Below are 14,009 nucleotides of genomic sequence, written 5' to 3' on the forward strand. Positions count from 1 at the left end.
TACAATACTCTTGTAACATTTTTCAGTTGTTATCAAGGCCCTTAGCCCTGACTGCAGTGAAAAGCCTGAGCCCACTCTAACCACACGCACCGACGCGGGCAGACAGGTACGAGAACAAGACCGCCCACCACAAGGTCAAGGCCCACGCCAATGAAATGGCCCCCACCCTCCCGCCAGCCCCAATCAGCACGCCCCTTTGCCTTTGGGTTGGGCCGCCCATTCACTTCCGATTGGCCTCTCCTCTTCCCTGTCCTGATTGGTCACTCCTTGGCTCGCTCCTCCCCTCAGCAGGCCGGCTCCCCCCAGGCTCTTGCAGGTGGTTGCTCCCTCCTGCCCCGTGTCTTCCCCTCATCATGTTTGTTCCCCTTTCTCCCTGTCATCCTCCGGGAGGTTCCTTCGCAACCCCATCCCTCGGGTTCTGTCTTGGTTGGGCCCTTCACCCCTCCCCCTCGGAGAGAATGGTCTCTCCCACTTCTAGCTCCTCCTTCCCCCCGCCGGCACGCAGCGTGCTGCTATCCATACTTGGCGATAGCCAGCGAATTGCGCTCTAATTGGTTAGAAGGAGGTGATGGGCGGGGCCGGGCTATAGTGACCCGGATGTGCAGTCCCAGGCAACGGGCACGGCGGAAGTGGCACGGCTGCGGCCTGGCTCAGAGAGATACCGGACGGGACGGGGAGCTGCCGCTGTTGCTAGAGCCCAGCCCAGCGGAGGCATCATGGTAGGAGAAGCTTGGAGCTCGAGGCCGTCGGAGCGGCATTGCCCACACTCTTTTTCTGGGACCCCGTCGCTGGTGCTCCCTTCCCGCGGGCACCCGGTGCCTGTCGCCCCTTGCTGGGTTCTGTCTCCCCTCCCCTCATTCGTCGCACGGTCCGTTGCTGCCCAGTCTCTCGCCCTGGTCACGTCTTTCCCCCGGCAGCTCGGACTCCCCCTCTCTTCCTAGTGGTCTGGCCCGGACTGGGTGTGCTGGGCGGGTAGGGCCAGTTGTGCTTCCTGCTCCTGGGCAGAGCGAGTAGGGGCTCGCTGGGCGCCGAGCAAGCTCACGGCTGGGGAGGGGAGGTAAGAGGTCGGATGTCGTGGCTGGAGAGGAGCGCGGGAAGGGTTGTAGCCGGGTTGGGTAGTGATTCGGGGAGGCTTGGAGAGCAGGTGGTTCCTGGCTTGCATGATGATATGCAGGGAGGCAAGCCGGCTCCGTGGGGAGGAGGGTGGAACGTGGAGGAATGGTTTCAGGCCTGAGAGTGAGAGGGGTGAGGGAGAGGTGGTCTGTCAGTGCGATTTGTTGGTGACAGAAAGGTGCGTTAGCGGGTGTTTCGAGGGCTTTGTGGTGGTGTAAGGGGAAAAGCTTGGAGGACTAAGAAAAATCTCTAAAAACTGAATGTTGTGTGGTGGATGCTGAGCTGGGGAGCGTTTCCTTTAATCTTTTCCTCCTATGGGTTGAATAAATTAGAAACCACCAGTAGAAACACATGCTGCTCATTGTGGGTGTTCTGCTAATCTGCTGGGTGGCTGCCCAAGCTTTTAAAAGGAATATAATTGGGGATTGTGCACTTATAATGTCTGGCATGGTGAGTGTGTCTTTTTTGAACCTTGACCTGTAATTGTGTGTGTGTTAAATGGAAGTGTGATGTCTGCTTATTGAAGAACAAAAGTAACTTATGTTGCTGTAACTTTCAAAATTAGGTATTGTGATTATATAGTAGTAACTCTTAAAGACATCTGGCTAAATGGTTACTACCTGCCGAATTCAAATTGTCAATTTAAAGCTTGGGCTTCTTAGCAAAACACACATACTTCTGTATTTAAAGTGGACTAAAAAGTCATCATATTAAGAACTGAAAACATTTTGAAAGATCAGTTTATCCCTGCTCCTAGGAAGGTCTGTACTTTGCACTGTTTGTGAGATACAGGAAAATTCTGCACACTTGTAAGACTGTCATGACTGAATTTGTTTTCTTAGTCTTGTATGAGATCCATTTAGTGAATGGGATAAAATATTTAATCTATTTTACAACTTGTTACATTTTGTTTGAAATGGACAGTAACGTACTCTTAATGGATTATATTAGATAATTCAGATATAAACAAGCACAAGACTGGTAACAGTGACCAAAGATCTGATGCAGTAGTCAAATTTGCCAGGACAGACTCTCATTTCTGTGAAGAGCCCCACTGAAGGAATGAAGTGTCATGGCTGAAAGATGGCTCTGCACTCCTCAGAGTGTGAGACTGATTCCTCCAAAGTGGTGGCAGAGTGACTTGCATTTGAAAGTGCAAAGAGAACTAGTATAGATGTATGAAGACTGGTGGAGAAGACACTGTTAGTGGGTGCTATCTTAAATATTGTAGAATTAACTTCTGTTTTGGGGACTACTTCTATGCACTATTAGCATTTGAAGCCTTCACTGAAGCTTTCTAGTATGTCAAGGCACAATCTCCTCTTTTTATTCTAAACACTTGGTAATGAGGTGTGTACCTGCTGTACAATAAAAATGTTTTTCTTTTATGTCACAGTAGTTTTAGAGGCCTCAGTGGTTACAATCCAGTCATGCCTTTAAAATAAAAATTTCTTGTCAGAGTACGTAAATTCCAAAGATAATGTGCAAGGTAGCTGGTAGGTAAATTCGATTGTGCTCACAAACATGCCTTTTTACGGTGTATACTTCATGCAAAGAAGAGTAAACAAAAATGAGTCAATTTTGAAAGTTAAATATCAATTTATGTGGTCTAATGATTCATTGCTGGCGAGTCATCTGTTACAATATGTGAGGTAGCTCAGAAAGCACTATGTAGGGCCAGTGATGCATTGGTATAACACTGGGGGCACTGGAGTAGGCGTTTTTTGGTGTATTATTCTACGTAGCTGAAGATATTTCTGGGAAAGGCAATGTGCCTGCACAGCAGCCTACTTGATAAATAACTCTTGGTTTGTGAAGCTGTGAACAAACCATTGTTGTGCAAATGAGGGGAAAAAAATCTGTACTATTTAAGTCACTTTCCCAAACTCTGGAATTGATCTCTAGCCCCAAGTTCACCCTTTGTTCAACCCCATCATGTAGTATTGAAGACCTACAATTGTAGGTTATGTATTCCATGCCCTCTGCCTATTCCTTTGTACCTCAAGCTTTGAGAAATATCTTAACTCGCATGAAATGTGCATATATAAGTTAAACTAATTAACTTACTTCTGATCAAGGTAATTTTCAACAGTTTGAAAATCAACTTTTAGTTTTTAACAATTTAAACATATACTATGTTCTTATAGTTCCAGTGACACATCCTAGTACAGAATGCCTTCTTGTTTAGCTTGTTCTACTGTTGTGATCTGCAGAATAATTCATTCTCTAAACCAGGGTAATTCAGGCATGACTATTCATTATCCAGCTGTAAAAGTAAATACATAGTGTAATATTGAATTTAGGCTTTATTTTTCGAGCATTTTAGTGCTGTAATTGCACAGACAAATGCCTATCAAAAGAAAAAGCAGTCAAGTGGCACTTTAAAGACTAGCAAAATGGTTTATTAGGTGAGCTTTCATGGGACAGAACCACTTCTTCAGACCATAGCCAGACTAGACCAGACTCAATATTTAAGGCACAGAGAACCAAAAACAGTAAGCAAGGAGGACAAATCAGAAAAAGATAATGAAGGTGAGCAAATCAGAGAGTGGAGGGGTCGGGGGGCGGGGGGAGGGGAAGGTCAAGAATTAGATTGAGCCAAGTGTGCAGACGAGCCCCTATAGTGACTCAGAAAGTTCCCATCATGATTTAAACCATGTGTTAATGTGCCGAATTTGAATATAAAAGCCAGCTCGGCTGTTTCTTTTTCCAAAAGGGTGCGATAATTTGAGGTCGGAGGCGGGGGGTGGGAGGGGAGAGAAGTTAGTGGCATCTGGGCCTATTAAAAGGATTGACCATGCAGCATATCAGTACAATTTAGGTTTGACTAGACAGATGTTTAGCTTTGAATATTGTCTGACCACCTGCATCTATATTCTCCTTTTACTCTAGTGCTGTTATGCCCAAAAAAATCAAAAATGGTCTGCTCTTCCTTGAATTAGGTTCCATGGCTACCTGAATTTCTCTACTACAGTTTCATATATGATGATCAGGTCACATAAATTGCTTTAAAAGTGGTGCAAGAGTGACTTGACTTTTTTTTTTTTTTTTTTAAAGATTTCTCACTTGATATAGAATCAGCAGTTCACTAGATAATCTACCCTTACAGCATTAATTTTGAGGTGCTTAGGCAAATGTCTTCTGGAGTTACGAAAGGTGTTTGATGCCCACCTTAACTATGAGGTCAATGCAATCTTGTGGTAGTCAAGGTGAAAACAGAGCCTATGTTTAAGCAAACAATGTTAATCAAAACAAAAAAGCAGTCAAGTAGCACTTGAAAGGCTAACAAAATAATTTGTAAGGTGAGCTTTCATGGGACAGACCCGCTTCAGTCAAGTGCGACTTGACTGCTTTTTTGTTTTGATAGTATATAGACTATCATGGCTCCCTCTCTGTTAATTTTAATAATTAAAAAAGGAATGGTGAACAAGACAGAATATCTTATTGCCTCTAATTCCATGGTATGCCCACATTTTGACTACTGTATGCAAATATGGTCACCTCATCTCAAACAAAAGAGATCTTGGCTTTGGAAAAGGGCAATAAAATTATTAGGTGTGGGTGTCTGCCATATTAGGAAAGATTAAAAAGCCTGGGACTTTTCAACTTAGAAAAGAGGAGACTCAGGGTGGGGGATGAAGTGGATATGATAGAGGTTTATACAATCATGGAGAAAGTAAAGCAGGAAAAGTTATTTATTCCCATAACATAAGAAGAACTAGGGCCCACCAAATGAAGTTATTAGCCAATAAAACTACCAACGTGCAGTCAGCCGGTGGAATGCCTTGCCAGAAGACATTGTGTAGACCAGGACTTTAACAGGGTTCAAAAAAGAACTAGATACAATATGTGGAGGGTAGGTTCATCAGTGACTGTTAGCCAGGATGGGTAGGAATGGTTCTCCAAGAGTCTATTTTTTTTTTTTTTTTTTTTTTTTTTAAATAAGTTGGCAATGGACAATGTTCATTCCTTCGGGGGGTACCTGACCTTGGCCACTGTTTGAAGACTGGCCCTACTGGGTTAGACCGAAGGTCCATCTAGCCCAGGATCCATTCAGACAGTCTTGTTCATAGTGATGTGAATAAAATAAGATGGAGTACCTGTTTGCTCAGTGACTTCTGAGCAATAAAATTAACTGTCTATGAAACTTAATTAAAAGTTGTCCATCACTTCCTTTATCACTTCCATGTTTTTGTGGTGTGCAGATGTTCAGCTGTGGTACGCTATCAAAATCAAATATCATATACTTGCCTGAAAAGGTGCAGGAATGGGTAAGGTTTGTTTGTTTTTGGTTTGGTTTTTAAACCAGGAAGCACTCTGTGTGGGGAGTATCTAGAATTCCTAATCCATCATGGAATAGACTGAGATGATAGCAAAGTAAGTTTTTTTGTTTTTGTTTTTGTTTAGAAATCTTCTATGTTGTCCCTGACTTTTTTACTATCCATGTGCAGAATAAATTTTGTGCACCAAGGTATGTGTGGATGTGCACCACCAGTAGAAACAACACTGACAATTGTGAGCGCTCTCTTCTGGGTGGCCATCTAAGCACTCAGCTTACACGGAACACTGAAAGAGAACTGGATGAGGAATGTGATATGAAGACTCAAGAGGTGAACTTAGTAAGAGCATAGGAAAAGAAAACTGCTCCTTTGCCCTTATGTTCCTTGTCTGGTGCTCTGGGGAATGAAAAACCCTGCACTGCTTCATTGTGCATAGAGCCTGCAAGCCACAAACATTTCCAGGGCAAGAGAGAGATGATCTGTGCTGAAGTTTGGATGCTCACAATTAAAGTTTTAGACTAGAGTGGTGGGGAGACAGGAAACTGACTAGTACTGGTGCTGATCAGTTTCCCAGCTTCCACAAGCGGAGGGGAGCCAGAGCTAGGCTGGTCCCTGGCTCCTCTCTGGTTGCTGGAGCCAGGAAACTGAACAGGGTTGGACCTTGTCAGTTTCCTGGGTCCCCTGCATTGTGTGGGAAACCTAACTTACACGGGGGTTGCAAGAGCGCAACCCCACCTAAGTTGTGGGTCTAGTGTGTAAGTTTCCAGTGTACAATAGTACAGTTGGTAGATAAAATATCTGATTCTTTTAGTGTTGGGTTTAGTGTTGAGTTTAGGTGTACCTCTGCATTATCCAGAACATTTGAATCTCTGGCAACCACCTGGTCCCAGGGCTGCCAGATATGAAAGTTTACTGTACTTGGGTTTCATTTTAATGATAGTGGTAATTGGCAGGTGAAATGTAACAGGTAATAGTCAATTCTCTTTCCAGTAATTTAGGATATTGCATCAAATCTCAGTTGTGCTTTGAGGTGCTGCTTCAGTATAATGTTTCACAGCAGAGGCATTCCAGTTTCTGATGTAAGTATATCTGAAGCCTTTCCTTAGTCTCTTGTGTGGGGCTGCACCTAACACAACTCCCTGCGCAGGGTAAGGCAATCTGGGGCTTTAAGTAAGTGAAGCGTGGGTACCATGACTACTTTAGGGGCATAAGAGATTGTTATAGGAAGCTTTTAAAACATTCTTTGTATTGAAAATATTTATTGTATATATGACACTTTCAAATAACCATATCACAAGGCTCACTAGTATGGTATATTTAACAGGTAAAATAGTGGCCATAACACAGATTCATTTGAGAAACAGACTTTGCACAATATAAGGGTTCTGGTGGGCATGCCCTGTTTCTGTGGCTCTAGCCAGCTGTGGACCTCTCTCTGCTTGAGCTAGTAATGGCAAGTTCTGCACACATGCCCTCACTTGGGAGGCACAGGTGGGGAAGGGAGATGCTGCCTCTCTTTTGGACTGGTTGAGGCCTCCCTTTTCATATGCACTGCAGTTTGTGCTAAAGGAGAAAGTTCCGTGACTCCACCCATCCAAGCAGAAGATGCTGCATGGCCAGCACTACTTCAGCAAAGGAGTTTCCAACTCAGACATGTGGAGGGGTGGTGTTTCAGAATCTTCACTCCACCGTGGATGGATTACCAGCAATATTTCCTCTGATCTTTTTCATCCATGTGCAGATTTTTTTTCTATCCATATCTAGAATAAATATGTGCACCAAAGAAAGTGTGAATGCACACCACCAGTAAAATCATAGGGCTGGAAGGGACTTCAAGAGGTCATCTACTCCAGCCCCCTGCTTCAAGCAGGATCAACCGCTACTAAGTCATCCCAGCCAGGACCTTGTCAAGCTGGGACTTAAAAACCTCGAGGGATGGAGAATTCACCCCTTTTAGGCAATGCATTCCAATGCTTCACCAACTGCCTGGTGAAGTAGTTTTCCCTAATATCCAACCTACACCTCACCCTCTTCAACTTCTGACCATTACTCCTTGTTCTGCCATCTGACACCACTGAGAACAGTTTCTCACCTTCCTCTTAAGAGCTCCCCTTCAGGAAGCTGAAGGCTGCTGTTAAATCACCCCTAAGTCTTCTCTTTTGTAAACTAAACAAGCCCAAATCCCTCACCCTCTTCTCATAGGTCTTGTGCTCCAGACCCTTAATAATTTTTATTGCCCTCTACTGAACCTGCTCCAGCACATCTATATCCTTTTTATACTGGGGGTCCCAAAACTGGACATGGTATTCCAGAGGTGGCCTCACCAGTAGTAAATAGGGGAGAACAACCACTTCTCTAGATCTGCTCGAAATGCTCCTCCTAATGCACCCTAGTATGCTGTTAGCCTTCTTGTTTACTCATATCCAGCCTTTCATCCACCATAACCCCTCAGTTTCTTTCTGCTGTACTGCTGCTTAGCCAGTCGGTCCTCCGCCCATAACAGTGCTTGGGATTCTTCTGCCCCAGGTGCAGGACTCTAAACCTCTCTTTGTTGAACTGCATCAGAATTTCTTTTGGCCCAGTCTTCCAATTTATCCAGGTCATGTGGGATTCTTTCTGTACCCTCCAATGTATCTACTTCTCTCCCTAGTTTTGTGTCATCCGCAAACTTGCTGAGGGTCCAATCCAGTCCCTCATCCAGGTCATTAATAAAGATGTTGAACAACACCTGCCCCAGAACCTAGCCTTGTGGCATTCTGCTTGAAACTGACCACCATCCAAATATTGAGCCGTTGACCACTACTGGTTAGGCCTGACTGTCAAGCCAGCTTTCTATCCATCTTATAGTCCAAGGATCCAATCCATATTTCTTTAACTTATGGACAAGAATGTTGTGGGAGACCATTATCAAAAGCTTTGCTGAAGTCAAGGAATATAATATCCTATCTACTGACTTCCCCATGTCCACAGAGCCTGCTAGTTCATCATAGAAGCTAATCAGATTGGTCAGGTGGGAGTTGCCCCGGTGAATCCAAGTTGTCTACTTTTGATCACTTCCCTTCTTCTAAGTGCCCCAAAAAGGATTCCTTGTGGATTCTCTCCATTATTTTCCCAGGGATTGAGGAAAGGCTGACCAGTCTAGTTCCTTGGATTGTACTTACTTCCTTTTTTAAAGATGGGCACTACATTTGCCTTTTTCCAGTCATCTGGGATCTCTCCTGATCTCCAAGAGTCTTCAAAGATAATGGCCAAAGGTTTGGCAATGACATCTTCTAATTCCCTCAGTACCCTCGAGTGCATTAAATCCAGACCCATGGATTTGTGTATATCTAGTTTTTCTAGATAGCTCAGAACTTGTACTCTCCCTACAGATGGCTGCCCTCCACCTTCCCATACTGCATTGTCTATGACCATAGTATGGGAGTTCACTTTGTCTGTGAAGACTAAGGTATAAAAAGAATTGAGTACTTCAGCTTTTCCTACATCATCTGTCACTAGGTTATCTTTCTCATCCAGTGACGGCCCCACACCTTCTCGAATAACCCACTTATTTGTTAAAGTGCCTGTAGAAAGCCGCCTTGTTACCCAGTCTAGCTTATAGGGAACATAGGTTATCTACCTGAATAAGGGGAGGGAGGAGGGATAGCTCAGTGGTTTGAGCATTGGCCTGCCTAAACCCAGGCTGTAAGTTCAGTCCTTGAGGAGGCCATTTAGAGATGGCGCTTGGCCCTGCCAAGAGGGCAGGGGACTGGACTAGATGACCTGCCAGGGTTTCTTCCAGTTCTCAGGTAAATGTATCTCCAATTATTTTCCAAACTATACCTCCTGCTCTGCACGCCAATCCTAGTTGGAAGCACCACAAGTGATAGACTTTCCTATGAGGACAGAAAGAGGTTGGGGCCACACCTGAGCAAGTGTCAAGGTTAACTCTGGAGTGGCGAGAGACCCTTTGTAATCCAGAGCATATTTTATTCTTTAAGGAGATGGTCTTGTTTAGCTGGTACTTGCAGCTACTTGCCTTCCCCAGTTAATTTTGTATTGGTACATGATAGAATTGAAAACCTTTCATTACTACAGATTGGTGGCTGAAGTTTGATACTATCCTTTTTGCTGGAATTCTATCGCACAGACAATGAAACTATTATCTGTACTGCTGTCTCCTAACCTCTTCAGATGACTGTACTCCTTTTCAGAAGTTCAATTCATCTTGCATGCCCCAAGTTTCACTTCACTTAACTGCTGGCTTACAAATTAGACCTAAAAATACAAAAGTCACAGAATATTACCTCCTGAAAAATTATTTTTTTTACCAAGTAAGCTTAATATCAATTGGTATATAAATATTGTATTTAAGTTTCAGTGTGTAGTATATGGAGTAGTATAAAGAACTCTGCATGAAATTTTAGCTTGTGCTAACTTCATTAGTGCTTTTTCTGCAGCCTGATGTAAAATTAGGCAAATAACTTAAGTAGTTGATGTATTCCTTTTGAAGACCTCTGTGTATTCCTGAGGTACATATACCTCTGGTTAAGAACCACTGAGCTAGACCTTATTGGAATTTAACTAAAAGGGGGGCAGAACTGTAAAGTGGAGGAAAATATCAGTTGCGTAGCAATGAATGTGTTAATTGGAACTGGACTGATCAAGTAGCTCTGTTGTCCACCCTATATAGTGGCTGGATATAATTGGCTGACTTGGTTCAGAGATGGTGCTGGTAAGGAGGGGTGTTCTAGATATTAAACTAAGAGCAAATTTATTGCTTGGCCAAAAATTTAAGGTGTTTCATTAGGTTGTCCAGAAATAAGGGAATTTAGGCCTCCTTTACACACCTCTTCCCCCCCACCCCCCAGCGAATGACACACACTTGCTGAGAGGATAGATGATAAACTGGCACACTGCTAGTTGATGAATGATTGATTGAAATTTCATGGGTACTGCTTTGCAACAAACTGTAGTTTCTTTTGTCTTTCTATGAATTAAAATGTAATGTACAATGCTAAAGTGTGGTGTTTTCTCATGTTTCAATTAGCACAAGCCCAATCTCTTAGGTAGAGGTGAAACTGAAGCGGATGCTGTTTTTCACTTAACAGGGTACTCAGGGCTTATTTTAAATTTTATTCTTCCACTTTGTGTCATGACACTCATGGTCCATCTGTCTGTGAAGGGCTAGATAAAGCAGTTTTTAATTGCATTGTGAAGATGGTTGGACTGATAGTCCAGAAACTTGTTTGCCAGTCAGATTATTCTGCTGATTTGTGGTGTCGTACACCAGGCAGTACAGCAAGTAGAGCCCTCAGCCTGCCGAAGTGACTTGTAAAAAAGAAATGAGATATGATCAGGGCAGGTTTTCTTGGAAATAAAGCATTCTGGGGTGTGGTGGAGCATTAAAAGCTCTTTACGTTGCCACTTGGCAGCTGAACAAGATGTTACTCAGGTATTGTTTCAAGTTTAGAATTCAGTTTTGTCCAGTTTTTTTTTTAGCTTATCTCTTTGGATACCTCTACCAAAGGTCATACGTTATGTTTACATAACTTTATGATGCTTTAGCCAGCATCCTATAAAACAGCAGGTTAGTGGGAAATAAGTTGCTTTTTTGTTTCTCTTCTCTGAATTGCAAACCCAAATTGACGTTTGTTCCTAGGGCAATCAATGGAAACCAGGTTCCAAATATGAAATGAAGATGAGTTCATTGCCATTCTGTTGCTTGTGAAAGCAGTAGTTTGTGCTAAGCAATCTGACAGAATAGGATCAGACTTATGTGGCGCTCTCATGGCTCATTAGTGTCACATAACAAGGTCTAAAATGGAAGGCATTTAAGGCGACACTCCAAGCAGGTGTAAAGTTGTGGACTCTTTGGGTATGTCTAGCAGTTAGACTTCTGTCGTGTGCCTACGGCAGCTGACTGTCATTTATGGGGCTTGGGTGGTGTTACAGTGTAGACTTTTGGGCAGGGTTTGAAGCTTGAGCTCTCATACCCTGTGATGATGGTGGGGCCCCAGAGCTTGGGCTGCATCATGAGCCTGGAGTCTACATTGTATCTCAACAGCCCTATGCCCCGCAAGTTTGAGTTAGCTGGCATGGCCCTACCTTGGGGGTTTAATAGTAGTGTAGACCAGGTGTGCACAAAGTGTGTGTATGCGAGAGAGAAATTTAAGGGGGTGGGCACAGCAAATTGGCTGCTGGGTCTCCAGGCTCTTAGATCTCATTAAAAACATTGACATAGCTTACTGTTTTTAGGTATGCTTGTTCAACCTTTTTATACTGATAGTGTTTACATTCTACATATTTTCTTACATATGCTGCAAGGTTTTAAATGAACGTAACTGAAATGTCAGTAAATTTGGATTACGTTAGACAGGATGGGGGATAGGGCCGTGTTAATTCCAGGGATGAAAAGTGGGCCCAGCATAAAAAGTTTGCTTACCCCTGGTGTAGACCAGTATTCCCTGTAAGCTGTGTACTTGTGTGGCTCAGGAGAAATTCAGACACTGCCCAGCTGATTAGCAGAGCACCCACAGCTAGGTTTTGTATTTATATTGGTGGTGCACATTACAGATGCCTTGGTGCACACAAACTTATTCTGCACATGGATGGAAAACAGTGGTGTAGACATATCACAGAATCATAGGGCTGGAAGGGACCTCAGGATGCTATCTAGTCCAGCCCCCTGCTTCAAGCAGGATCAACCCCTACTGAGTCATCCCAGCCAGGACCTTGTCCAGTCGGGACTGAAACCTCAAGGGATGGAGAATCCACCACCTCTCTAGGCAATGCATTCCAGTGCTTCACCACCCACCTGGTGAAGTAGTTTTTCCTAATATCTAACCTACACCTTTCCCTCTTCAACTTCTGACCACTACTCCTTGTTCTGCCATCTGACACCACTGAGAACAGTTTCTCACTCTGCTTTTTAGAGCTCCCCTTCAGGAAGTTGAAGGCTGCTATTAAATCACCTCTAAGTCTTCTCTTCTGTAAACTAAACAAGCCCAAATACCTCAGCCTATCCTCATGGGTCTTGTGCTCCCAGACCCTTAATCATTTTTGTTGCCCTTCACTGAACTTGCTCCAGCAAATCCACATCCTTTTTATACTGGGGGGCCCAAAACTGGACACAAGATTCCAGATGTGGCCTCACCAGTGCCAAATAAGGGCTACGTCTACACGTGAAACCTACATCGAAGTAGCCTATTTCGATGTGGCGACATCAAAATAGGCTATTTCGATGAATAACGTCTACCCGTCCTCCAGGGCTGGCAACGTCGATGTTCAACATCGACGTTGCGCAGCACCACATCGAAATAGGCGCTGCGAGGGAACGTCTACACGCCACAGTAGCACACATCGAAATAAGGGTGCCAGGCACAGCTGCAGACAGAGTCACAGGGCAGACTCAACAGCCAGCTGCTCCCTTAAAGGGCCCCTCCCAGACACACTTGCACTAAACAGCACAAGATACACAGAGCCGACAACGAGTTGCAGACCCTGTGCATGCAGCATGAATCCCCCGCTGCAGCAGCAGCAGCCAGAAGCCCTGGGCTAAAGGCTGCTGCCCATGGTGACCATAGAGCCCCGCACGGGCTGGAGAGACAGCATCTCTCAACCCCCCAGCTGATGGCTGCCATGGAGGACCCCACAATTTTGACGTTGCGGGACGCGGATTGTCTACACGGTCCCTACTTTGACGTTGAACGTCGAAGTAGGGCGCTATTCCGATCCCCTCATGAGGTTAGCGACTTCGACGTCTCGCCGCCTAACGTCGAAGTTAACTTCGAAATAGCGCCCGACGCGTGTAGCCACGACGGGTGCTATTTCGAAGTTAGTGCCGCTACTTCGAAGTAGCGTGCACGTGTAGACACAGCCAAGGAGGAATAACTTCTTCCCTAGATCTGCTCGAAATGCTCCTCCTAATGCACCCCAGTATGCCGTTAGCTTTCTTGGCTACAAGGGCACACTGTTTACTCATATCCAGCCTTTCATCCACCATAACCCCTGCGTCCCTTTCCATCGTACTGCTGCTGAGCCAGTCGGTCCCCAGCCTGTAACAATGCTTGGGATTCTTCCGCCCCAGGTGCAGGACTCTACACTTCTCCTTATTGAACCGCATCAGATTTATTTTGGCCCAGTCCTCCAACTTATCCATGTCCCTCTGGATTCTCTCTCTACCCTCCAGCGTATCTACCTCTCCCCCTAGTTTTGTGTCATCCGCAAACTTGCTGATGGTGCAATCCAGTCCCTCATTCAGATCATTAATAAAGATGTTGAATAACACCGGCCCCAGAACCGAGCTTTGCGGCACTCTGCTTGAAACAGACCACCATCCAGATATTGAGCCATTGACCACTACCTGTTGGGCCCGACCATCAAGCCAGCTTTCTATCCATCTTGTAGTCCAAGGATCCAATCCCTATTTCCTTAAATTATGGACAAGAATGTTGTGGGAGACCATTATCAAAAGCCTTGCTGAAGTCAAGGTGTATCACATCCACTGACTTCTTCCCCATGTCCACAGAGCTTGTTACCTCATCATAGAAGCTGATCAGATTGGTGAGGGAGGACTTGCCCCTGGTGAATCCATGTTGGCTACTTTTGATCACTTCCCCTCTTCCAAGTGCTTCA

The 14,009-nt window shown here is 44.5% G+C and overlaps 1 protein-coding gene across 2 annotated transcripts in view; it reads left to right on the forward strand.

Annotated features, from left to right (window-relative positions):
• The first annotated feature begins 598 nt into the window (after window positions 1–598).
• The window catches only part of CAPZB (capping actin protein of muscle Z-line subunit beta), a 133,356-nt gene continuing 119,945 nt past the window's right edge, over window positions 599–14,009 (forward strand). For both annotated transcript variants that reach the window (XM_075018135.1, XM_075018136.1), the window contains exon 1: window positions 599–719. In XM_075018135.1, coding sequence (XP_074874236.1) covers window positions 717–719 — 3 coding nt within the window. In that variant the 5' untranslated portion in view covers window positions 599–716. The remainder of the gene's footprint in view (window positions 720–14,009) is intronic.

Source organism: Carettochelys insculpta, chromosome 23 (genome assembly GCF_033958435.1).
Source record: "Carettochelys insculpta isolate YL-2023 chromosome 23, ASM3395843v1, whole genome shotgun sequence".
NCBI classification, from domain to species: domain Eukaryota; kingdom Metazoa; phylum Chordata; order Testudines; family Carettochelyidae; genus Carettochelys; species Carettochelys insculpta.